Source organism: Carassius gibelio, chromosome B4 (genome assembly GCF_023724105.1).
Source record: "Carassius gibelio isolate Cgi1373 ecotype wild population from Czech Republic chromosome B4, carGib1.2-hapl.c, whole genome shotgun sequence".
NCBI lineage: Eukaryota > Metazoa > Chordata > Actinopteri > Cypriniformes > Cyprinidae > Carassius > Carassius gibelio.
Genome location: NC_068399.1, coordinates 12,014,048 through 12,040,149, shown reverse-complemented (window position 1 = coordinate 12,040,149; position 26,102 = coordinate 12,014,048). Strand labels below are relative to the sequence as shown.

Here is a 26,102-nt window from a genome sequence, read left to right as displayed (position 1 = left end):
TTGAAGAAAACGGTTCACCAGTTCTTTTGTGCTCGACGTAATGGCGTCATTGCCGATGATTGCCCTTGATTCAAGCCTTCGGTTTACCTGGGCTCATAACATTAGCACAGAATCAGTTCAGAATCAATCACCAAAAGAATCAGTTCAGTTCAGACGCTCTGTGTGTCGGTCTGCTTCACGCTGAATCACACATGCGCAGTATCATCAGCTCCTCGGTTCACGAATCGGACACGTCTGACAGAAACGGTTCTTCACACGTGAACGAGTCAACCGTTCGTTCATTATCTGGCTCGGCTCGGTGTTCATCACAGCGGTTCAGTCAATGTACTGTTTGAGTACATGAATTACTCCGGGATATTGGTTTGTTTGAACTCAGAGGGAGTGTCAGCCACATTAAAAAAGTTAACAGCTTAAGTCATTTGTGGATTAATGGGTATTAGAGATGCGAACCGTTTAAAACGATTCAGTTCGATTTGGTGAACTGAATTATTCGTTCGCGAACCGGAAATCCAGCTGCTTTGATTTGAACTCCCTCTCACACAGACACGGAAGAGAAGACAATGCTGAATAAAGTCATCGTTTTTGCTATTTTTGGACCAAAATATATTTTCGATGCTTCAAAAAATTCCAACGGACCCTCTGATATCACATGGACTACTTTGATGATGTTTTTCTTACCTTTCTGGACATGGACAGTATACCGTACACACAGCTTCAATGGAGGGACTGAGAACTCTCGGACTAAATCTAAAATATCTTAAACTGTGTTCCGAAGATAAAAGGAGGCCTTACATGTTTGGAACAGCATAAGGGTGAGTTATTAATAACATAATTTTCTTTTTTGGGTGAACTAACCCTTTAAGTATAAGCAAAAACTATTATAAACAAGCATGTACGATAAAAAAAAAAAGAAAATTCTAGTGAAGTAGTAGGAGTAAGAGTATATGATAGAAGAGTAGAAAAAGCCGAAATCTCATACCCTTGTGCTGTAGTTTGATATAGCAGTGGTCACACACTCGTGCCAGCTGATTCTTTAGGTATTCCAGGTAGTATTTATTGGATGAACACGCCTGACACACCACCTGTTGCCAGATCAAGCGCAAATCAGGCCTATTTGTTAATAAAAAAAAGAAACAAAAAAAGAAACAAAGACTAGAACTTATTTCTAACCTTTCCGCAGGCACGGCAGTGATGGCGTCTCCAGGTGAGCGTGAACTCACACGTGCAGATCATACACATGGTCGTTCTCAAATCTGGAATCCAGATAGGAGCTTTAGAGCCCAGCGGCAGACCATCATCAGAGATTCCCTCCGACTACACAGGGGGAAAAAAAAAGACAAGAGTGCTCTTTATCTTTATGATTTACCTTTATCTTTAAGAATTTCTATGAGCTCCTTCAAAAAGTGTCTGAATATTGTCCTGCTATTATGTGTTGCTCTTAATTGTAAGCTCAGCCATTTGTTGTAGTGTGAATGCTAAGCAAAATCTGAACTTTTTCCAGAGATTTGACAGATTATTTTTCAGGAATTGATCTTCATCAGGCGCATTGATTGACATGACTTTCATGATAACATGTAAATTAACATGACCACCTTGTTGAATGATTGCATAATATTTTTAATAAAACTTTCATGAAACATACTTTTATATTTTCAACGGCAAGGTCAGTGTTTTAACTGTTTGAATTAACAAGCCCAATCAGCTATGGGAAATTTATGTGTGTATTATGTGTTTTATTTTTGTCACAGAATTAGAATTATGAATATATGACATTGGTCTTGGTATGCATATTTCTGGTGCATACGGTACTTAATATTTTATGCTTCAATTACTGTGTTAAGCTAACTGAGACTTGTTATAGCACTTATATATCATTGCTCTTTTTGTTGTTTTTGATTGCTTCCACTGTCCTCATTTGTAAGTCGCTTTGGATAAAAGCGTCTGCTAAATGAATAAATGTAAATGTAACTGGCTATCATACATCAGTATTACTGCAAAAAATATGTTTTTGTGTTTTTTCTTCTTCTTCATGCATTCCAGTACAAATTAACATTCTTAAATCAAAATACATTTATTTGAGATGCAAAATTATTATTTTTTTCATTAGGTTAAGGAATTGGTAATTTATTAGAATTTACATTTTAAATGGCATTAGGTTGAATTAATTCTTCAAAAAAGAACCAATATCTCCCAATATGGAAGATATCAAAGGGTAAACAGTTTTAGTTTTCTTACCCCATTGGCTGATAATGTTTCCTAAGCAAGACGTAATAAACAAGACTTTGTATTTAATGTCATTTTGCATCTCAAGGAAACGCATGTTCAAAGAAAGTTGAAATATTTATGCTGAAAAATGAGAAAATCACTTTTAGCAGTATATACACATGTCAGTGTAGACTATACATTTTTAAAACGATCTAAAAATCAATCACACAATGCACCCACCTCTTGGCTTCGACTGGAAAAGAAAGAAATCTTCTTTCTGGTGTAGTCATCTATTGCTTTAGCGATGGCTTCCAGCCATTCGTCTCTTTCTGTGGCTGAACTACAAACATAATTTACAGTCTGTGATTTCTATTTAATTAAACATAAGTACCAAATATTGATTTGGCACAAGTGATCAAAGCATCATCATAGTGTATAATTATTCTTTCCACTGCTATTTCTTTCATGTAGACCCCACACATAAATCATTATGTGTGTGTGTGTGTCTCTTACTTGGCAGACAGTATGAAGGAGCGTTCCACACTCTCTATGTTTAACTCATTCTGATAGGCCTCCTGACTTGGTTTGCTCACCTATTGAAGACGTGGGACACACACGTTATATCTCTTGTGAGTTTGTGTGTGTGTGTGTGAGGGAGTATTATGCTGGTGGATATCTGACCTTCATGCCAGCCAGAGAGAGCATGCTGTTGACTTTATACTGGCCAGACTGAACTGGTGTTGTGTACAGCAGAATATCATTGAACTGTTAAGAGAAAGACAATTTACTGAATCTGCAAAAATATTGTTTCGTGTCATATGCAGCAATTCTCTTGTATTGTAAATGACCACATTTATGCACATAGCAATATTTGTTTGTGGTCGCAGTTGTGTTTCTTTTTAGTTTTACTGCCTCAAATATGATTCAGTCGGTTGAAAATATACATTTTCTGGATTATTATCATTGATTAAAATTAAAATCTTCAAAATATTTGTTAACTGAAAAATATTTTTTTAAATATTAAGATGCAAAATTATTTTGTCACGTACACATTTATACAGACATACATATAACAATGTAGTGAAACGTAAATCAGGTTCACTCCATAGACTGTGCAATTATTTATATTATATAAGTATATAAAAATAAATAAACAGAGATAATAAGACCCGAACAAAGATGAAAAGCTCTAAAGCTAAATGAATGATGAAAAATAGAAATGTTGCTTTGGCAACTAATTCAGATAAGTTAAAGTTGTTGCACTAACTTGAAATAAAAACTAAAATACATGAAACCTAAATATCAGTATTTAAAATAAATAAAATAATAATAAAAATTACAAAAACACAGAGAAAATATAATTGTTTTTTTTTTTATATTAATAAACACTATAACAGTATACTAAAAGAACACTTTAAATTTTATAAGAAACATTTTATCATCATTTAAATATCAACATATTTGACCGTAGTTTCTTACCAGGAAGAACATTCTGGGCTGCATAACTTTCCTGGAGAGTTTCATCAGAGTGCCCTCCTTTAAGAAAACCTGCGTGTGCAACAAGAGCTTGTTAGATTAGCAACACAGAGACATGATGAATCCGTTTTAAGTTTCTTACCCTGCCAGGCTGGACGATTTCATGGTGACCGTTCAGACTGTACTGAACCTGCATCAGCTTCTGAAAGTTATCCTAGCAAAAGTGAGATGCGTGTTATAAGACAAAGTCATTCATATTTATGAGGTCTTAATGGTGGTTTGTTGTGTTACCCCTTGCTTCATGATGTCGTTCGCGTGGTTCGCCACTTCTTTCACCACACTGAGAGCAGCTGGGTAAACCAAACAAACAGTAGTACAATAAACATTAAAAAAAATTGTTGAATGCCAATGATCAATAACATTAGGAATACCTGACCAGCATTTATGACTTTGATGAATGAGGTTTAAAAATATGAAGCTGGTCTAAGATAATGGCCATAGCTGTAATTGCTAGTTAATGTGAATTTTACCAGGTAATTTTATTTATTTACTAGGCCTTGGTCATTTACTAAAAGTGGCATCTTAGCTGCATAATACGAGTCCCTGCTCGTGTGTGTATTATTTCTTACTTTGTGTGTCTTTATAGTCAGATGAATCCTCAGGAAGGTTCTTCAAATAATCTGAGAGAGACATGAAAAGTACTTGGAAGATTCAAAATTGGTGGTTACAGAGATTTATTGTATTCATTAAATTGCTTCATGTTTAAACTCTTAACCTGCACCCAGACGCTTGTCTGAATGATACACTGAATAAAATAATACTACAAGCAAAAATATGGAATACAAAGAAATACAAATCAAAACAACAACAACAAATAAAACTATTTTAAAAACAAATAATACAATTGTTTCATTAAAAGCTACCCTAAAAAAATTGTTTTAAGGTGAGATTTAAAAATGCTGATTTTGAGCCTGCCTTATCTCAATAAGTAAAGAATTCCACAGTTTTGGAGCTAATGAAGAAAAAGCCCTATCACCCATCAATCTTAAACGGGTTAATGGAACAGTTAAAAGGCCTGTTTCAGATGAGAATTTAGCCAAAACTCAAAAAGTCCACTAGCTAAAACAAATGAAGTATCTGCTGTGTTTGGCTTCCTGTGATGGGCCTGCTATCCTCTTGTTCTACTGTTGATTGCAGTGTGTACTCATCTGATGGTGTGTGTGTACCTGTGAGCAGGAGCTGGTATTGAGGTATCCGCTGCACCGGTTTCAGCAGGTAATGCTTCAAAGCAAGATTAGCACAGCGTGGACTCATCTAAGAATAAAAAAAAGTGAAATATTAAAAGTGAAGCATTACCAAATGGAAAAAACTACCAAAAAACCCCCCCAAAAAAACATTGGCCTTGTTTCCATTAAAGATTAGCGCATTATCGTATTTTATAAATAAAGAATAAACTATTGCGAAGTGAAAGTGTTCCCATTAACCAATGTTATGCGATTAAAACACATTTTTTTTCCCATATGGTAGGTTTATGTATAAAGTGCATACTGCAGTGGCTGGAGTGGTTGCATCTGAGCTGTAAAGCACCACAGACGTGTGCAGTGTAAATAGGGTTTATTAAAGCATTAATGGCAAGGAGAGCCCCTTATACTTAAGAGCTGTATAGCGGTACAATATAAGGTGTTTTTTTGGAGGTTATAGGTTATTTCTCATTGGGCGCATTTTCATTTTCAGTTTGCAATAATGATAACGGAAACGCAGTAAATTACTGTTTTCAAACAGGTTTCCCTATTAACAAAAGACCACTGAACATTGATTGCTCAGGGTAATAGTATAATATGGCAAGTAGAGCCCCTTATACTTGACAGCGGCCTCGTATGAGGTGTTTTTGGAGGATATAGTACATTATAAAAAATAATGTGACACACTAGGTCAGTGGTTCTCAACCACATTCCTGGAGGACCCCCATCAATGCATATTTTGCCTTAATCAAACACACTGAGTTATCTGTTTATTACTAGAGACTCACAGACTTGAAATGGGTGTGTCAGACATAGGAGACATGCTAAATGAGAAGTGTTTGGGGTCCTCCAGGAATGTGGTCGAGAACCACTTCACTAGGTGACCTGTAAATGCGAAAAAACAAACACTGTTTTCAGTGCAGTTTTGTGAAATTTTCCTTTTTCTATTTGCCTTTAAAACCAACTCATTGGAGCATAAAAACCCTTTATTAGCGATATATATATATATATATATATATATATATATATATATATAGGAGTTTTTACAAAAAGTACATTTTCCATTGGGTGCATTTTCAATGCGCAATTTCAATTTGCAATAATGGTAATGGAAACTCAGTAAATTACTGTTTTCAAACAGGTTTCTGTTTTAAGAAGTACACATATCCCCTTTATCAAAAGTGAAGTGAAGTGAAATTTGCCAAGTATGGTAGCCCATACTCGGAATGGGTACTCTAGACTTAACCCATCCAAGTGCGCGCACACACAGCAGTGAGAAGTGAACACACACCCGGAGCAGTTGGCAGCTATATATCCAGCACCCGGGGAGCAACTAGGGGTTCAGTGCCTTGCTCAAGGACACTTCAGCCAGGGGTATTGAGGGTGGAAGAGAGCACTGTTCATTCACTCCCTCCCACCTACAACTCCTGCCAGCACCGAGACTCAAACCTGCAACCTTTGGGTTACAATTCCAACTCTCTAACCATTAGGGCACAGCTGCCCCAAAAGACCACTCAGCATTGATTAATAAGTGTAATAGTATGTTATGCAAAATATGTTATGTAGTATGTTATACAACTTGTATGTTGTAATTTGAGATCACTTCAAAAGTAAATTTAAATATCAGAAATATTTTTTGATCTACTAAATACAATATGATTGGAGAAAGCTTCTTTTCTGGTTTATTTCTATAATAATTATTATTATTATTAATGATAATAACTTTAATAATAATACATTTTCATTCCATCTTTCTGTATTGTCTGATAAAATATTGTTCATGAGCACAGCACTGCTTTGTTTACAGCCGTTAGCAGGAAAACTGTTATTTCTGCTGCTTCAAAAGTACCTTCTGCTGACAGATAATGAATTTGCATTTTCAGTAAGACTGTCTGATGTTTTCAGTATGTATTGTATATATTTTCCCTGTGGGAAGTACTATGCAACACATATAGTGTAAGTTTGTGGAAACACTGGTGTCTCACACACAAACATGTGCTTTTATAGCATGATTTATAAGTGATTCGAATTTTTATTTAATTCACATGTTATTAATCTCTTTTCATCATTGGGAGAGTGTATTTTTAACATCATTATAACAATATTTATTCCAATAAAGATGGACATGCACAAACTCCTACCTCAAACTGACGCACAACGCTAGCAAAAGGCGGATTTTTGCGACATTGTTCATCCAGCAGAGCCACATTACGGTCAAACTCTCGTATGTAGGTAGAGTACATCTTCAGATACGGACCTTTCTGAACAAAGATATCAGCCAATCTCTGATGATCAGACCTGCAGTAGTCAGAGAGATGCCCAGAAACAAAATTTAGGATTAGGATTTTTTTATTTATTATTTAGACTTCTTAAAAAGATCAATAAACACCATTCAAATTCTAAATACACCCATTCTTTTGCACCCTTTTTTGAACTCTCTCTACTGCTATCCACAAAACATACATACAGGTGCATCTTAATAAATTAGAATGTCATGGAAAAGTTAATTTATTTCAGTAATTCAACTCAAACTGTGAAACTCTTTATGTAATAAATAAATTAAATGCACACAGATTCAAGTAGTTTAAGTCTTTGGTTATTTTAATTGTGATGATTTGGCTCACATTTAAAAAAAAAAAAAACCACCAATTCACTCTCTCAACAAATTAGAAAACTTCATAAGACCAATTTAAAAAAAAAATAATAATTTTTACTCTATTGTTGGCCTTCTGGAAAGTATGTTCATTTACAGTACATGTACTCAATACTTGTTAGGGGCTCCTTTTGCTTGAATTACTGCCTCAGTTCGGCATGGCATGGAGGTGATCAGTTTGTGGCACTGCTGAGGTGGAATAGAAGCCCAGGTTTCTTTGACAGTGGCCTTCAGCTCATCTGAATTGTTTGATCTCTTGTTTCTTATTTTCCTCTCCTCCAAAATTTCTTGGTAAACGGGTGCAGTGACTTTAGTTTTCAAAAACACAATGGACCAACACCAGCAGATGACATTGCACCACAATGTTGCACCCTCCAAACTCAAGGACCTTGGTTTCCAAATGAAATACAAAACTTGCTCTCATCTGAAAAGAGGACTTCAATCCAGTTCTTCTCCTCCTTAGCTCAGGTAAGACAGCTCTGACATTGTCTGTGGTTCAGCAAATCCCTTGACACGTCTGTGTGTGGTGGCTCTTGATGCATTGACCCCCAGTCCTCAGTTCTTGTGAAGTTCACTCAAATTCTTGAATCGATTTTGCTTGACAATCCTCATAAGGCTTTGGTTCTCTATGTTGGTTGTGCATCTTTTTCTTCCACACTTTTTCCTTGCACTCAACTTTCTGTTAACATGCTTGGATACAGCACTCTGTGAACAGCCATGTCTCAATTTGAATTGAATTACTGAAATAAATTAACTTTTCCATGACATTGTAATTTTTTGAGATGCACCTGTACTACTCAAAAATTAGATGAAATTAGTTTGCAACACATTTATCACTAAAAATGTTTATGTGTGTTACCAGTGGGCCACTCTCTCCTCCAGCTCTTTCAGTAGGTCTTTATTGAGTTCGTAGAGTTGGGGCAGATAGTATAATATCTGATTCAACACTTTCTCCTCAACCGGCGGCTTCCCGCTCGCACGAGTTGCTTTAGCAACTGCATCCCGGAAATCCTGACACAGAAATGAAGATGTTAGCCACTGCCAACAAAACAGAGACAGCTAGACAAGAAGAGTAATAGCAAAAAAACATCCATAAATACAAACCGTGACTTCATTTACTAGCACTTAAACTTCAATATAAGCACAAACAGTGCCAGTTTTCGCAATAAATTAAAAGGTACAATTAACAGCGCTCAATTAAACATTTCCAAACACAATCAGGGTAAAAACAAACAAACTGAAGCGCATAAACTGACAGCCCAGTCCTTCTACAGCTTTAACAGGAAGAAGAGAGAACATTTTCTCTCACACACACGTCTTTAGGACAGCTGTTCGGGGTCACGGCCAAACAAGTGGGTTAAAGGGAGGGTGGGTGTAATTTCTTTCCGAAACTCTCTCTGTCCGCTGATCTCTTATTCCTCTACCACAGTCTCTCTGGACAAGCTCTTCCTCTTGTCTTTCCTCTGTTGTCTCTTTCCTGTCTATTTTCACTTTTTTTTCCCTGACTTTCTAATTCTTTGCATCTCTCTGAATAGGGATGGATCAGGATGCAGCACTACTTAGCTAACTAGTTATCTAGTGAAGTTGAATGGAAAGTTTCTAGATTTGTATTTTTCTTAGAAATGGGGCTTTAAATTAGATAAATAAATAAAAAATCACAATGTCTTGGCGTTGTTTTTATTGTTAACTAAAAATAAAACTAATGTCAGCGCCGATAGCCTTGTGGGCAGCTGGCTGACATACAGTGATGTTGCACTATGAGAGTCCCGAGTTCGAATCCCGGCTCGAGTCAGGACCTTTCCCGATCCTGCCCCCCACCCCCATCTCCACTTCCTGTCAAATTTTTAATCATAGTCAAAAATGCTTCGAAAATTGAAAGTAATGTAAGAAAAATAGTTTGATATTTTTGATAAAGCTAAAATACAATATAAATATTATATAAAAAACTTTTTTAACTAAAGTTTTGAAATGTTGGCCTTAATAATAGTTAAATACCAAATTTGCTAAAACTAACATTGAGATAACGGGGGGAAAAAAAATCAAAGTTAAACAGAAATTAAAAACATACATGTTATAAAACTTACACATAAAACTACTAAAACCTAAACTAAAGTGAAAACTTAAAATATACAAATACAAATTTATTCAATATTATAATAAAGACTATAATAACATTGTTGCTTGGAGAGGGTTTAGCGAGTTGACAATATTCTGTGCTTTAGGATGCTAACAGTCTAATTTTAGCATGCAAACTGCCTGCATTCAATAATACATTTCTGAAAACTACTATCAGACTTGAAGTTTGGTGAGTGATGTGTTTATAGTAATGATAACTTAGTCTCAAATAACGTAACATATACCTGGCCCCATAGACTTCCTTTGTATTCCACTCATTAGTCCTTTTTCTTTTTCAAAAATATCAGAGACGAGTCTGAATATTATTTTGTGGCAATCAATATTATGCATCAAATGCTGTTGACAGCTGAACTTGTGTTCAACCTGGAAAATTTCAACACCATTGGATGGTTTTAAATTCATGTAATCACACATCCTTCATCCTGATAATACACTTGCGCAGAGCATACAGCTGCTCATTAAAATCCATAAATAAACAGTCCTACTGTGACTGTGAAAATCAAACACTATTCCAGAACACATTCATGTGAAATTAATAAAACACAAACAGATGACTGAACCCAAACAAGTCCAGTGAAAATAGTGATGACTTACGATGTGAAGTAACTTCAGAACGTCCACAAACCTACGAAGACACAAACACACAACCAAAATATAACTCAATGAAATGATTCCCCCCTAAATGTGTTCATATGAACTATTAAATATGAATATACATTAATGAAATACTTTTTGTTTTTGTACATACACTTTCTCTGAGCTCTTGATCTCTGTTGCGATGTGGACCACCTTGTTCCTCTTTGCCCTCTCTACCTCCTAAAGACAAACATGTTAAAATGCTATTATAATAGAAGACCATTTTAGAATCTGTTATATGATTTTAAGTGCCGTCAATTTACCGTACACAGTTGCTACATCCAACCATTATTACCAACAGCATACAGCCTCATAGCAAAACAAATGCAGTGCTCCATGTGAGCTCTAGTGTGTGTGTGTGTGTGTGTGTGTGTGAGTGTTGTTATGGGCTGGTGAGAGGCTGCAGGCTTTATTTGGATCATGGTCTGTATAAATACAAGGCCAAAGTTTGACCTAAGCACCCCATGTTGCCCAGATTGGGGTGTGTCTGGGGGTCTCTCTGGATTACCTCGAGACAGAAAGTCTGTTGGACACACCTTCCCAAATCTGATTCATTCACAAGTGATTGGAGTTCCTACTTCTAAAGTTTTTCTCTTAATTACAAGATGAATAACAACATTCTTGATGCATTTAAAGAGATAGTTCACCAAAAAGGTGTTTACTTATCTTCACATCATACCAAACCTGTAAGACTTTTGTTCATCTTCGAGACACAAAACATTTTTAATTAAACCAGAGTTATTTCTATCATTTCTTTAAAAGGCCAAAACATTAATGCTTCAAAAAGTTCATAAAGAAATTGAAAAAGTAATCCACATGAATTAAGTGGTTTAATCCAAATCACTTTAAATGATGAACAGATTTCATTTAGGCTTTTATTCAGTTAAAAACACTGATCACTGCACATATTCACTCATCAAATATGGTAAATGAAAGCTCAACCATACTTGTTAATTATCAATTAACAATTATCAATTTTTCTTTTATGCCAAAAATCATTAGGATATTAAGTAAAGGTCATGTTCCATGAAGATATTTTGTAAATTTCCTGCTGTAAATATATCAACAATAAATTTTTGACTAGTAATATGCTTTGCTAAGAACTTAATTTGATCAACTTTAAAGGGAATTTTCTCAATATTTTGATTTTTTTTTTTCACCCTCAGATTCCAGATTTTCAAATAGTATCCCGGCCAAATATTATTTTATTATAAATAAATAAAAATGTACCCTTATGAATGGTTTTGTGGTCCAGGGTCGCATATAAAATGAAAACAGAGATAGAATACAAAAAGAAAAGAGAAGCTAGTGTTCATTTTTTTAAAAGAATAGAATTAGAATAGAGAGTGCTAGAGTTAAATGGTCAAATAAAGATGGAAGATATGTGTTTTTAGCTGATTCCTGAAGATGGTTAAGGACTCAAACAAAACATGTTTGCACTGGAGCTTCCATTGCCTTAATTGATGTGCTCTGTGAATGTGTGTCAATCAATGTGAATAAAAGCCTACATTAAATCTTTACGTCGTAAAATCATGGCAAATTACTCTATTTTTGAAACTTTAATTTTTTGTGAACATGGCTTACAATGGAGGGATAGCAATTTCTCAGGTTTCATTAAAAATATCTTCATTTGTGTTGTCATTTCATTTCAGTCTTTTGTTCTGAGATTGGAATTTTCACTTTTGGACGAACAGTTCTTTGAAATTCAATAAATAACTTCTAAGTGAAAACACAATATTCAGAAGTAAAAAACGTAGGACGGAATTTAATTTGGGGGATTTGACATATTTTTGGCAAATATGTTTTCCCGCCAACATGGTCTTTGTTAAATCAGCAGCTGGCCAGTATGAAGATGGAAGTTGTAAAAGGACTGTTAAGCTTTATCGACAGTATGTGTCATGCCAATGTATGCAGGTCCTTCTCAAAAAATTAGCATATTGTGATAAAAGTTCATTATTTTCCATAATGTAATGATAAAAATTTAAATTTCATATATTTTAGATTCATTGCACACCAACTGAAATATTTCAGGTCTTTTATTGTTTTAATACTGATGATTTTGGCATACAGCTCATGAAAACCCAAAATTCCTATCTCAAAAAATTAGCATATCATGAAAAGGTTCTCTAAAAGAGCTATTAACCTAATCATCTGAATCAACTAATTAACTCTAAACACCTGCAAAAGATTCCTGAGGCTTTTAAAAACTCCCAGCCTAGTTCATTACACAAAACCGCAAACATGGGTAAGACTGCTGTCCAGAAAGCCATCATTGACACCCTCAAGCGAGAGGGTAAGACACAGAAAGAAATTTCTGAATGAATAGGCTGTTCCCAGAGTGCTGTATCAAGGCACCTCAGTGGGAAGTCTGTAGGAAGGAAAAAGTGTGGCAAAAAACGCTGCACAACGAGAAGAGGTGACCGGACCCTGAGGAAGATTGTGGACTGAGTCTGGAGTAGAATTACCCAGAACCACCGTGCACAGGCGTGTGCAGGAAATGGGCTACAGGTGCCGCATTCCCCAGGTCAAGCCACTTTTGAACCAGAAACAGTGGCAGAAGCACCTGACCTGGGCTACAGAGAAGCAGCACTGGACTGTTGCTCAGTGGTCCAAAGTACTTTTTTCAATGAAAGCAAATTTTGCATGTCATTTGGAAATCAAGGTGCCAGAGTCTGGAGGAAGACTGGGGAGAAGGAAATGCCAAAAATGCCTGAAGTCCAGTGTCAAGTACCCACAGTCAGTGATGGTCTGGGGTGCCATGTCAGCTGCTGGTGTTGGTCCACTGTGTTTTATCAAGGGCAGGGGCAATAAAGCTAGCTATCAGGAGTTTTTGGAGCACTTCATGCTTCCATCTGCTGAAAAGCTTTATGGAGATGAAGATTTCGTTTTTCAGCACAAACTGGCACCTGCTCACAGTGCCAAAACCACTGGTAAATGGTTTACTGACCATGGTATTACTGTGCTCAATTGGCCTGCCAACTCTCCTGACCTGAACCCCAAAGAGAATCTGTGGGATATTGTGAAGAGGAAGTCGAGAGACGCAATACCCAACACTCTGGATGAGCTTAAGGCCGCTATCGAAGCATCCTGGGCCTTCATCAACACCTCAGCAGTGCCACAGGCTGATTACCTGCATGCCACGCCGCATTGAAGAAGTCATTTCTGCAAAAGGATTCCCGACCAAGTATTGAGTGCATAACTGAACATAATTATTTGAAGGTTGACTTTTTTAGTATTAAAAACACTTTTCTTTTATTGGTCGGATGAAATATGCTAATTTTTTGAGATAGGAATTTTGGGTTTTCATGAGCTGTATGCCAAAATCATCAGTATTAAAACAATAAAAGACCTGAAATATTTCAGTTGGTGTGCAATGAATCTAAAATATATGAAAGTTAAATTTTTAGCATTACATTATGGAAAATAAATCACAATATGCTAATTTTTTGAGAAGGACCTGTATTTGCTTGCATTTTTCTTTTACTTTGCAACGGTTAAACCATGCTAAAATTAAACTAACTTAAAAATGAGTTATTCAACAAAGTTCGTCAACTTTGCTGAGGCCAGTATGCAAATTTATCACAATAATCTGAGGCATAATATTCATACTTTCAAAACACTGTGTATGTATTTCAGTGTTTATCCCAGTGCAATGTACTTTCTCATAAACTTCCATTGTATGTGGATTATTGTAAACAATTTTTTTTTAGTGTGTGTGTGTTTACTGTTTACTCTAACTAAGAGATGAGTTGAAATTACTTCCTGTGGTAATGGAAGAAACAATCAGAGATGTTGTCAGAGCTTATCTTGTGCTGAACCCGGCATGCCAAAAATGACAAACCGGTTTGCTGTTACTTACTTATGTCTGTCTGTGTAAAGGTGTAGTACCTCTTTGTCTATTGATTGGCTCAAGTCTTCTTTGCTGGAGTCCGAACTGTTGCCATCTTCCTCATTGGAGCTCATTTCATCCTCTGACAGATCACCACTCACAGAACATCTGTCATCAAACAGAAAGTCCAAAGTAAAAGCAATCAAACGTTTGTTACTGATAGATGGTAACTGGCTCACAAATATGTGCAAAAATAATAATAAATACAATAAAAAATATAGTTAGATATTTCAAAATATTTTACATTTTAAACTTTACCCTATTTATTTCCATTCATTGTATGGAAAAGTGCAACATGGACAATCTTCTAAATTTCTGCTTTTTTGCTCCACATCAGATATTATGTCATACATTTGGAGTGACATTCGAGGTGAGAAAAGCGAGTTTCAATTATGGGTGAACGGTTCCTTTAGCATCCAGCACCAGATAGCACAAGCAAACTCTCACAAACACTCATGCATTCACACACTCTCTGCCCTCTTTCTGGTTCCCCTCGCTCTCATTCTTTCTCCTGCAGCAGGACAGAGCTGCACTTGTTTACAGCTTATATAAACTCACTCTGCAAAGAGACACACACACACAAGCTCTCAAGTGCACAACCTCTCTCACACACTGAGATGCACAGGCAGGAGTTTGGAGTTTCTGTCATGCCTGGACAATTAGTCTGAAAGTTATTAAAAATATGAGCTATCTATCTATTAATGGCACTCAAATTCAGAAGCTGGAATCTACCTCATTGAAAGAAAATGCATTAATTATAAAGAAAAAGGGAAACAAGTGGTGCAAGTAGTGATTTGCTGTTTTCACACCAATTGCATCATCAAGTTTTGTGCTCTAAATGGATTCTGATTTGATGGTCATCATAGGATAAGTAATAATGAAGGACTGTGCCTCAAAACATCTGACATTGGCAGAATTTAATCAAAGATCCTGTCAAACTACCATTCAAAGACTACAGATTTTGGTCAAGGATCAGAGGAATCTTTGAAGATTTTGAAAATTTGTAGAGTGTGCAAGGTCAACCGGGACACTGCACAGACTTCTATTGTTTTTATATACAGTCCTGTGCAAAAGTCTTGGGCCATTAATATGTAAAAAAAGATTTCAAGACAATTATTTATATTTTTTGCTGTAGTGTAATGTCTCCTAGACACTTGAAGAAACCTACCTAGAAAGCTACCTGAAAAACTCTGTGCAAGTGTAGCAGGGTTTCCCACACATTGATTTTGTTCTTGCTTTTGTTCACACAGAGCTCGTTCCGGGACTGAACCAGCAATGTTACTAAGTACCTAACTGGGGATTGATCCCGGAATCAGTCCCAGGACGTGTTTGGGTTCACACAGAAGGTGACCCGGCAATGTTCCGGCAATTTTCTGGGTCCAAGGTGCAGTGTGAAAGGGGCTTTAGTGTTCTGTGCTTGTCTTTACAGCTAACAACAGAACAGTTAGCATGATTTGCTCAAAACATTTCGCCATGGTGTTAGAACTGGAACACCTTTGTCTTTTGTCTTTTCCGTGGGTGGAAACATGCAGATTAAGAGGCGGTGATATTATAAAATCGCCTTACAATGCCAAGGTGGATCGAAATCGGAGCGGGTAATTTTTTCACAAGCTCGCAGAGAAATGCTTACCAAAAACATTACGGTGTTGTTATTTTGACATTTTCTGGATTATTAGATCCACCTTTGAATAGACAATAGTACAAATTTAACAAAGAATAAGGAGAAATGTCTGATAAGATGATGGCGAATGATTTGCAGATCCTGAGCACCAATGACAAATATCTAATCTTGTCAAATGTGTGGCAAGTAATGCTGCTCCCTATATAGTCCTTGTGATCTCAAAAGTAAAAAAGAAAGTAAAATGAGAGCACACAATCAAAAGCAGTTTCAGTAGCGGCTCCCTGATGCTTGCAATATATATACAGTTGCCTATAATTACCCAAAGATATAATTGCCGAAAAATCTTTTTTTTTTTATCCCGCCATCTTGTAGGCTATTTACTCCCTTTAGGGTTTCCGAAGTACCCTTTATTTCCTTTCCAAACACAAAACTGGGGTGGAGCATATATTGCAGTAGAGGGAGTGTTGGGGGTAGGGGGGGGTTAACGTTGCGAAGTCTGTCAGCCATCGGCGATGGACAATGGCATCGTCTATTGGCCCAACCCTATTATATTTATACAATCTGCAGTACATATATACATACAAGGAATGAATTCTTGAAATATATTTGATTTACAAGGGGGAAACAAGGGGGAGGGGGCAGTTCGACAAATAACGTAGCCTATATATGCTGAGGTTCAGTTCATTTTTGTGACGCGCTTAATTTGTTCAATGAAAGGAAATTCAAATGGGAGAAAGCGACATCCTATTTGATTCTTTATTTTACAAGAGCACAAAATTTTGTTTTTATTGTGAGTGTACAAGCCTTTAACGTAAACTCCTTTTTCTGTTTGTGAGAGATGCATTTAGAGTCAGCACATGGTCACTTTCTATTGTCTTTGTTTTCAAGTGCACAACTCACAGCATTTACTGTTCTTCTGTTGGCGGCTGGTTATCTAACAGCATTACATCGCTGTGGGCACCCCCTTCTGAATTGGAGGGGAATTGCCTGTATTTGTTGTAAGGCCTCATGCACCAAACCGAGATGTCCGTACCTTAAAGGTTATTTATGAATACATGTATTGTCCACCCCTATCTCATTGGACAATTAATGGCAAAAGGAATGTTTGGAAATGTAAACTGATATTCCCTATTGAAACACTACAGCAAAAGATAAATAAGCTTAAAACCATTTTTGTTTTGGTTTGTTTGTGAAAATATTTATGCCTTTTTGAACAGTATCGTATGGCTAGTTATAAGTACGATCACAAAACCCTAACCCATGTTTTTACAAAAAATATCCCCCAAGGTTTTGGGAGATTTTGTCAGGTTTAGCTCACTTCTGGGTACAAATCTGTCCCCAAAATATGGTTTAGTATGTACTTAGATGCATGTTTCACTCAAAGTGCTTCAGCATGACTCCCATTAAATGAGTGCCAAATCAATTTAAGTCCCACAGTTAAAGAGAAAGTTTAACTTAAATTTTTTTCAGAATGCAAAACTACTTTTAGATGCACTTCCTACAGAAATACATTTCAGAGTAAGTTTAAACATAAGATTTCGAAGATGTCTGCAGTTTAAACAAATAAGAAGTCAGGAAAGAAAGAAACAGATATTTGCATTGTTGCATGGTAAAACAGTATAAAACAGCGTTTACTGCATTGTGTAACTGAGAGATCAAAGATGATAATGTATTATTACTGGGATCAAGAGCTGCTGCCCACATGACTGTAAAATATTTGTTGGTAACATCTTGCTGACAACTCTAAACACACGACCACAAACTTGATTCAATGTCCCATGCATCTGGAATGCAATTGCGAATTCAGCAAAATCCTGTAAGTTTTCACCGTCACTGAGACCCCATTACTGACAAGTTGATGTGTGATGAAGGTCAAGAATGTGTTTACAAAGTCCAGAGTCATCACAGTAAACACACTCGAAGTCAAATGTTTGGAATGAATGCTTCTAAATTTATGATCTCTCGATTCTTTTTGATCTACAGGCTTGAAATTAGTTTTGTAGACATAAAATTAACCATGCTTACGCATGACTTTCTCTACTAAACTAAAGCAAAACTTTTATAAAAACACTTACTGCTGAGAAAAAGTAGCTGTGGGCATTGATGTTTTCTAATGATGTCAGTAATACAGTCAGCGGTTGGGATATTTTGCAATCAGAATGAGATGATTCATGGTTTGCTGATATGACTTGATTTTTGCTACTGTGTTGCAAATGCTGTAAATACAAAGCATGACTGTGAGCCAGAAGATTTCAGTTTAAAAAATTCAGAGAATGAGAGAGTGTGAGAGAAAGAGTGTGGGAGAATGAGAGAGAGGGTAAGGTTATTTTTCCAGTGGCTCAGCTCTCTTCTCTACAGACATTTCCTGCTCTGGCCACTGAAAATAACCCACAGGAAAGTGGCCCAACCTGGACTAAAAGAGTACTGTAACCCTCGCACACACTTCCATGATCACACAGATCAAACCAATATGGCGCACATTAATATATATAAATATATTAAAATGGGATCCAGGTTCTATAGTTTTGGGGTTAAACAAGCCATTCACAGCACAGACAACACCGTTTAACAATGACTTTGTTTAAAGATTTAATTACAGTCATAATTCCATGAGAACAGGGAAGTCCCCACCACAACTATAATGACACAGAGGAATAATACTGTTGTAATCACTTGCAGCAATCACGTTTCTCCAGCTGATGAATAATAAAAACATTCACAGTCCATCAGAATCCACCAGGTTGTAAAGAGCTCAAGCATTTAAAGCAGCAGATGACATAATTGTAACACACGTTGATAAAAAAAATATTATCCATCAGTGGACGTTCATATACTTATCATTATTGTTATCTTTATAGTAACTGTTGTTGTTGAGACCAGGTTAATGTTGCGCAGGCATTCAATCAGGAAAGATGTGACTATATATTGTAATTTACAGACATGACTTGGACCTGTGTGAAAATGTTTTTAGGTATTCTACTGACTGCCTGATTAGAAAATATAGCTTGTTGATCTATCAAGTCTTAACCGAGGTGGCCTTTTTTCAGTACAGTAGTGTAGTTATGTCTGTTATTAAGGTAATAGTGATAGTTATATCTTTTTTAGAAGCCATTTCGGCTGTATCTATGTCATCAGTTTTTTGCACTTTTCTCAGTATTATCAAAGTCCCTTTAATGCAAGTCATGTGAATCGGTGGCCATCTTTGCAATGTCTTTCAGCAACAATGTCATAAATGTAGATTCTTTTGCTCAAAAAGCATTATAAAAAGTGTATTTTTTTTTCAGGCTAGATCAGTCTGCACGTGCAGTCACGCATGGACTTTACTGATTAGCGATTGACTCTTTCATTCAGAAGGCTGGGCTTCGTGCAATTGAGTGTCCATATTGAGCATTTCATTTTTTCCATTCAAAACCATACGAGTGACACGTCTTGGGTATTTGATAGTCTTTGGTATTAATCCGTAAGTTCCGTATCAGTTACAAAATATTATAAATAGCCTTATACCAAGCTACAATCCATCATGCTCCCTAAGGTCACAAAACACTGGACTTTTGGTAGTTCCTACAATAGCAAAGTCCACTAAAGGAGGTAGAGCTTTTTCGCATTTGGCTCCCAAACTCTGGAATAGCCTTCCTGATAATGTTCAGGGTTCAGACACACTCTCTCTCTTTAAATCTAGATTAAAACACATATCTTTCGCCAAGCATTCAAATAATGCATCTCATAATGTTGGACTTCAGTTATATCTGATCAAATGCACATTATTAATCTTTAGCTTGGTTAAACTAATTAATTTTACTTTGTTGGAAAAGCAGCTACGCTAATGAGATCTCTATTTTGCCAATTTACAGAAGCTCCAGTCTGGATCCAGAACACCTGAGAAGAGATGATGCCAACCTCAGAGGACCCCAGATGATGCTAACTAGGGCTGTCACTTTTGTGAAAGAATCATTTTCAATTTTTAAGACATAAGTGTTCATAGAATCGATTGTAAAAAAACAAAAAAAGACTTTTCCTTTTTCAACGTCAAATAACGGACGAAGATAAAGAGAGCGCTGGAAACGCACAAGTCAGCAATATTTCTTATTTATTGGCATGAAGTTTCGTGCAGAACAACAAACAGCCACAGGAGTGCAACATTCTCGAAAAAATATATATATGCAGAGGGGACGGCTGCCATAACAAATGAAAAAGAACACTGCAGGCTGATTTAGGCAATTCATAAATCTCCAAGATCATTTTAAATAATGATTCAATCCATTTCAAACAACTGTTCAAAACGAAGATGCACTCCGACCGCACTGATGTCCCAGGGACACTCAGGTACAGATGCGCAAGGTGGGGGTATGTGACGAGTGGGGTGGGGCCAAGAGACGTGGGAACAAGGAGTGAGGCCAGGTGTAGTCATTGGAGATGAGCTACACCTGCGACCCACCACCTGTCTCGAGTCCCACGTAGGAGATGGAAGGATATAAAACTGGAGCGACGACCGTGAAGGATGAGAGAGGACTAGGCCTGGGCCATTATTTTATGTTTTGCTTTTTATTTATGCGCACCAGTCGTCCGTGAGGGGCTGGTGCGCTGTTTTGTGTTTATTTGTGATTATTAAAGTTTCATTTTGATTGTGCGCCGGTTCCAGCCTCCTTCTTCCAGATGAATATGGAGATTTTATCATTACAGGGTATTACTGCCAATTTTCCACCACAAAAGCCAGTCACTGTCAGCTTGCAATGGTCCTTTTCATAACTCAGAATTTCCTGTAACTAGATGCGGGAATGAGGCGTATGAGGTGAATGAGGCGTAAATGCGTCTTTACATTGACTTAACATTGAAATCATTCGCGCCAGATGCTCTATTCGTTTGGTGTGAACGCAGCATAAGAGGACGCTTTCGACGTCACTGGGTCTGGCGCGTAAAAATTGCTGGTATTTTCTGTCTAGCTTTCGCAAGGCATACTGCACTTTCGGAATTCTTTATTTTCTTTTTCTGCTTGTTTGTGAGTTTTGTTACATCTATATTTTTTAATTGTTTAATTATTTTAACATTAATAGTGTACATATTTGGTTAAAAACGATTCCCTATTTTCATTTTCGAAATGTTTTTTGGTTGGTCCGATCGATTGTGCAATCGATTTTCGAACTAAAAGTGACAGCCCTAATGCTAACCCTGAAACCACATACAGAACTACCACATTTAGCTACAAGTGTGATTGCTGTTAATAGTGTTCATCATCTGTTTGACCCTAACCCTAACGCCTTTTATAATTTTTTCTGAAAAATGTACATAAACTGACAGTCACCACTGATAAGCTACTACTAAATATAGTAGCTATACAAATAAACTTGAATTGAATTATTCACAAAAATGTATTCTTATAATCTAATCACTGTGCTATATTATGCATGTGGTCGAATTAAAGAGGAGAATTCAAATCAAGTGTGTCGAAAGTTTTCATGAACTTTTTCCATATATCGTGTTCCAAACATGAACCAGCACTGTGTATGCACACATATCATGTCTTCTATTCTTCAAATGAAATATGTGCAAATAAGGGCACTGATACAGTGGTACGCAATGACATGATGGATTATGATGATGCCGTTCCTATGTCCCAATTTTTTGTGCTCAAATTTGTTATTTGTAATGTAGCTGCACGGAAACAGAAGTTTGAAAGGGCCTTTATAGCTGCCAATTATACACTTTGGGGGGTTTTGTTATTAAAAAACAAATAAGAAAGCCCAGCCCAGGTGACAGAAATTGTAACTCAAAAGGAACATATAATTACTTTCTGAAAATTGCAATGAGTTACTTTTTATGGAATAAAACAATATTTTAATGCATTGCTTTAAAAAGTAACTTTCCCCAACACTAAGTACACATAATCATAGAAAACTTTTCTCAATGTTTTCGCAATGAAACATACTGTAATACCAAATTTTTACCTAAATTGCTCAAAGGGAATGTGTTTAAAAATATGTTTTTAATTTAGGAATCATAGTTGAATTGTTACAAAGCCGTTACCATATCTGTAACCTCAGTCAATCACAGTACATCCCTCAAATCAAAACATATTAAACAAGACAACTGTAGTTCAGGATGGTGATTTGAATAATGTCATATATGCACAAACTCACCTGTTCGCCTCACATGGTTCCTGAATTTCATACACGCCTGTGTCCACATCCTGGCTTGAATAAACCCAGGGCAGGTTCATGTACTCCGGAATCTCCTCATATAATGGGACATTCTCGTATTCCACTCCGCAGTCTGCCTCACTGTCATCTTGAGCTTCTTCATCATCGCCAGGACCAACCTGATTAGTGGGCGTGGCTTCATGCTCCTCGTATTCAGCATCAGTACGAGTGCAATCCAGCGATTGTCCACTGCGAAGCAACTTCGGAAGCAACCGTGCACACACACGCAGCTCTAGAAGTTTCCGCAAGCTACGGCGCGTTTGATCGGAGCGCACCAACTGCTCAGAAGATTCGGATCCTGAATCCACTCTCTGAAGATCTGCAGAGGAAAACGACTTTGCCCTCTGTTTAACAAAAACAGATCCCAGACCTCCAGCCTGTGGTTGGCTGTTACTGCGAGCCGACTGGTTTCTACTGAAGAGAGGGATGTTAGGAAGAGCGACACGCCATGAAGGTTTCTCCTGAGGAGGTGCCGGAAGTTCTCTAAATATGGGAGGACTGGAGTTAGGAAGTGGAGGAGGAGTGTGCGTTAGCGGAGGCGTATTTTGCTTTCGCAACATGGCGGATGCGGGAAGACTGTTTCGTTGGGGCTTTTTAGGCATGACTTTCGGTGACTTTTCCTCCCCGCCCAGAGACGTCTTGGTTATAGCTTCCACTTGTGATCCACAGCTGAGCTTAATCTGTTTAGGAAGACTCTGAGTTATTGGGTATCGAGCAAAATCTCCATATGCACAATCTTCATCATCATCATCATCATCATCTTGGACCTCCTCATCTTTACACTCGACCTCTTTAAGATCTTGGTGGCAATGCAAAAGCAGGTTGTCTACTGATGTTGAGGCCTTGCATGAGGAATCAACCATTTGTGAAAGGGATTTCTGTCGAAGTGGTGGAGCTGGAGGTTGCGACCCCTCCTCCGCAGCTGTGCTCATGGAAGCTAAAGTTACACCATTTGTTGGAACTGAATAATGGGTGGAGTCTAGATCAGGACGCATGTCTTCAGTATGTGCACTGTGAAAAGAGTCTACATTGTGCAAAGAATCAGTGTTGGTTGAGGATTCAGTGTCCGTGTTTTCCGCATTATCTTTAGGGGAACATAAATTTAGAGGTGTGTCCGTGTAGGTGTGACAGCTTTTTGAAGTGTTTTGGGGATTTTCTAGTAATGTGTCTGTCTGAACGTGTTCAGGAGTCTCTGTAGGTGTATCTGCTTGAGTGTCCAAAGGTGCAATTTCCACAACATTCTGCCTAAGAAGCGCCCTCCGAGGGCGTCGTGGATGGGGTATGGGGAGTGGCTTGCTGGGGGGTGCAGGAACACTATCAATACCACTGGGGCAAGAGCTAAAAATAGAGTTCCCAGTGTGTTTCTGGTCTGCAGACCATTCCTGCAGACTTTCCGTAGGACTGTTTTTTAGGATCGGCACAGATGTTTGTTTTTGTGTACCTGCCTGGTCCTTTTCTAGTGTGGCAGAGTTTGGTTCTTCCTGTGCCTCTGTTGAAGCGTGGGATGAGTCTGTTGGAGCATGCATTTGTTCCCGTTCAGATCGGGAAGCATGTTCCAGTGTGTCATTGTAAAACAACTGTTCTTTTGGAATGTCCCCCTCTTTGAAAACACCTACCTCTGCTGTTCCACATACTTCCTTAGAATCATCTGATTTGCTGTTACCTAGCTGATGACTTTGAGTACTGGGTGGTATAATGTAATGTGACAGGTGTGAGGATAGTAGAGCAGGACCTCCATTTTTGGAGACAGGGGGATGTTGGGTTTTGCAGGGATCTTGTCTTGGCTGGAGAGGTTTCTGAGGGGCTTTGGGCAAACATGGTTTGGGGGCGACAGCAGGTTTTCCTCTGTTGTGTGCGGTGGGTGAGGGTGAAGGCAGCAGGATCTCTGGTTTTGGGGCGATGGGGGGAGGTGAGGGTTTCTGTGACTGAACCAGCTTGGGTTTGGGGGCAACTGGTGGTTTCTTCATTCCTACATAAACTCACACAGAGAAGAAAGAGAGGGAGCTACATGAATTCCATGAATAGACTTGCATACCACATACACACAGCTGAACACGATGGCTCATGACTTGAGTGCAAGACTGAATTGCAGCTCTGAAACATACATTAGCATCTGCACAAAGAAACTTGATTTATCTGATTCTCTGCTATTAAGACTGTGTGAGGTTCTGTAAATATAGCTCCAGTATGAGTCATTATCAGGTCAAGATTTTGCCATCTTTCACAATAATGCTTAATAGCATATTATAGTAGAGCATTCTAAACAGTGGCTTCTAATATACAAAATCTAATATCAGACCTTTCCTTTATAGCCCTTATAAAAAGCACTGATTCTTGAGAAAAAATAGGCTACAGGCATGCAAAAATAAAAGTTCATGTAAAGCATGTGAGTTTAACATTTTGAGGCATTCACCTATGTTTGGATGTTGAAGAGCATTCATCTTTAAGAATGAATGGATAAAACAAAGTCTAATTAGCTCCATTTATTGTATTGAAGGAGATGACAGCTCCGTATTTTACATATCATACAGGTATCAAATGTTGTAGCCACTTTGTTTTTCTTGTGTTGTTATTAGGGCTGTACAATTAATCGAATTTCTAATCGCGTTTACATTTACGGATGCCACAAGTACATAATCATTCAAAGTAGCAATTAATCGTTCAAAGTCCACTTATGTTAATCTGCACGCTTAAGATGCTTTTTTTTCTTTCTACATGTTATCTTAAGGGTTTTCCCATTGTTTTAGTGTTAGTTTAACATTATAATACCATGGTATTATAATGTTATAAAAATGATGTTAAATGTGTTAAAATTAAATGTTTCTTTGATCGCAGGAGTAATATACATTTTTAAAAAGCAGTTATTTCAAATAGTAAAAATATTTCACAATCTTACTGCTTTTGCTGTATTTTGGATCAAACAAACGCAAGGTTGGTGATCTTTAAAAAACATATTATTATTTTTTTTTTACTTGAAGTGTGTAAGTTGTAAAAGAGAAAATATAAAAATGATTAGTGCAATCTAAATTATATATAACTCAGTTTCTCCTCAGCCAATGTTAATGTTGTTGAGATGATGAAATTACAGTTGAAGGATGGTTTTGATATTGCCTGATTTATAAATGTTCTCATAAACATACTTAAGTCTCAGATATCATAGAGACACAGCTGTTTTCTAAACATACATTTTTGTATATCCATCTTAGTTTATAAAATGTAATCTATATGAACTACAGAGTTACAGACACAAACTGGAAATGTTGCTATGTTCAGAACTAATAACAGGCATGGGATACATCCTACAAAATGCAGTTACTACTATTCTTGTTACTGTTACTTCCATAAAAAACATATTATAAATATTATTTAAAAAAAAAGATGTTTACATGGTTTGAAGCAGATCCTGTTAGTTTAAGGTAACTACAGTTATCATAGAAACTTTGTGCATGAGACCACATCATACAGTGGGATATTTCGATCTCAGACCTCTCCTTTTACATATGCCACAATTAACGATAAAAGGAGAAAACATTTGTGTTGATTTCGCTGAATTCACTAAGGCAGCGCTCTCGGGAAAAACAACAACAAGTCGGATTTGTTGATGCTCTCTTGAGGAAATGTGGTCTTCCTAATCCAAGACTGATCCCGGAGGCGCCCTCCTCCGTCGACCCGGAGCTCGTGCTTCAGTCCGGATCCGGGAACCGAGCTCACGCACCGTCTCTCGCCCGGAGTCCCCGCTTCTCCACCGACAGCACGCGAGACCGAGTCATCATCAGGCGGATGTCCTCCGAGAGAGAGAGTTCCTCACAGCAGTGGAAAGACAATCACGGGACTCTTCCACGTTTTCCTCCTCGGTTAAACCCTCCATAACAGCGTCCATATCGATTGACGAGAACAAAGGAAAAAGTCAACTTTAACCAAAATGGTTATTTGTGTGTATAAAAACCCAAGGGACTGGGGAAAGCAGATAAAGAAAGGTTGAAACAAAAGAATTAAGTCAAATCAAAGTAACGTTATTCCGTGCGGTTTCAATTATATACGCCTGGGGGAT

At 37.3% G+C, this 26,102-nt stretch overlaps 1 protein-coding gene across 3 annotated transcripts in view; it reads right to left on the bottom strand.

Moving 5' to 3' along the window:
- The window catches only part of LOC127956474 (FYVE, RhoGEF and PH domain-containing protein 6), a 31,979-nt gene that overhangs the window by 5,269 nt on the left and 608 nt on the right, over positions 1-26,102 (bottom strand). For 2 of the 3 annotated variants that reach the window (XM_052554402.1, XM_052554403.1), the window contains exons 2-17: positions 21,992-24,020; positions 14,236-14,344; positions 10,460-10,527; positions 10,306-10,336; positions 8,435-8,586; positions 7,064-7,220; positions 4,908-4,995; positions 4,311-4,361; positions 3,973-4,031; positions 3,824-3,895; positions 3,685-3,753; positions 2,887-2,970; positions 2,719-2,798; positions 2,446-2,545; positions 1,171-1,314; positions 980-1,082 (exon numbers count right to left, since the gene is read on the bottom strand). In XM_052554402.1, coding sequence (XP_052410362.1) covers positions 980-1,082; positions 1,171-1,314; positions 2,446-2,545; positions 2,719-2,798; positions 2,887-2,970; positions 3,685-3,753; positions 3,824-3,895; positions 3,973-4,031; positions 4,311-4,361; positions 4,908-4,995; positions 7,064-7,220; positions 8,435-8,586; positions 10,306-10,336; positions 10,460-10,527; positions 14,236-14,344; positions 21,992-24,020 — 3,396 coding nt within the window. Of the gene's footprint in view, positions 1-979; positions 1,083-1,170; positions 1,315-1,972; positions 1,992-2,445; positions 2,546-2,718; positions 2,799-2,886; positions 2,971-3,684; positions 3,754-3,823; positions 3,896-3,972; positions 4,032-4,310; positions 4,362-4,907; positions 4,996-7,063; positions 7,221-8,434; positions 8,587-10,305; positions 10,337-10,459; positions 10,528-14,235; positions 14,345-21,991; positions 24,021-26,102 lie in introns of those variants that run through there. The other variant, XM_052554404.1, reaches the window with a different exon arrangement.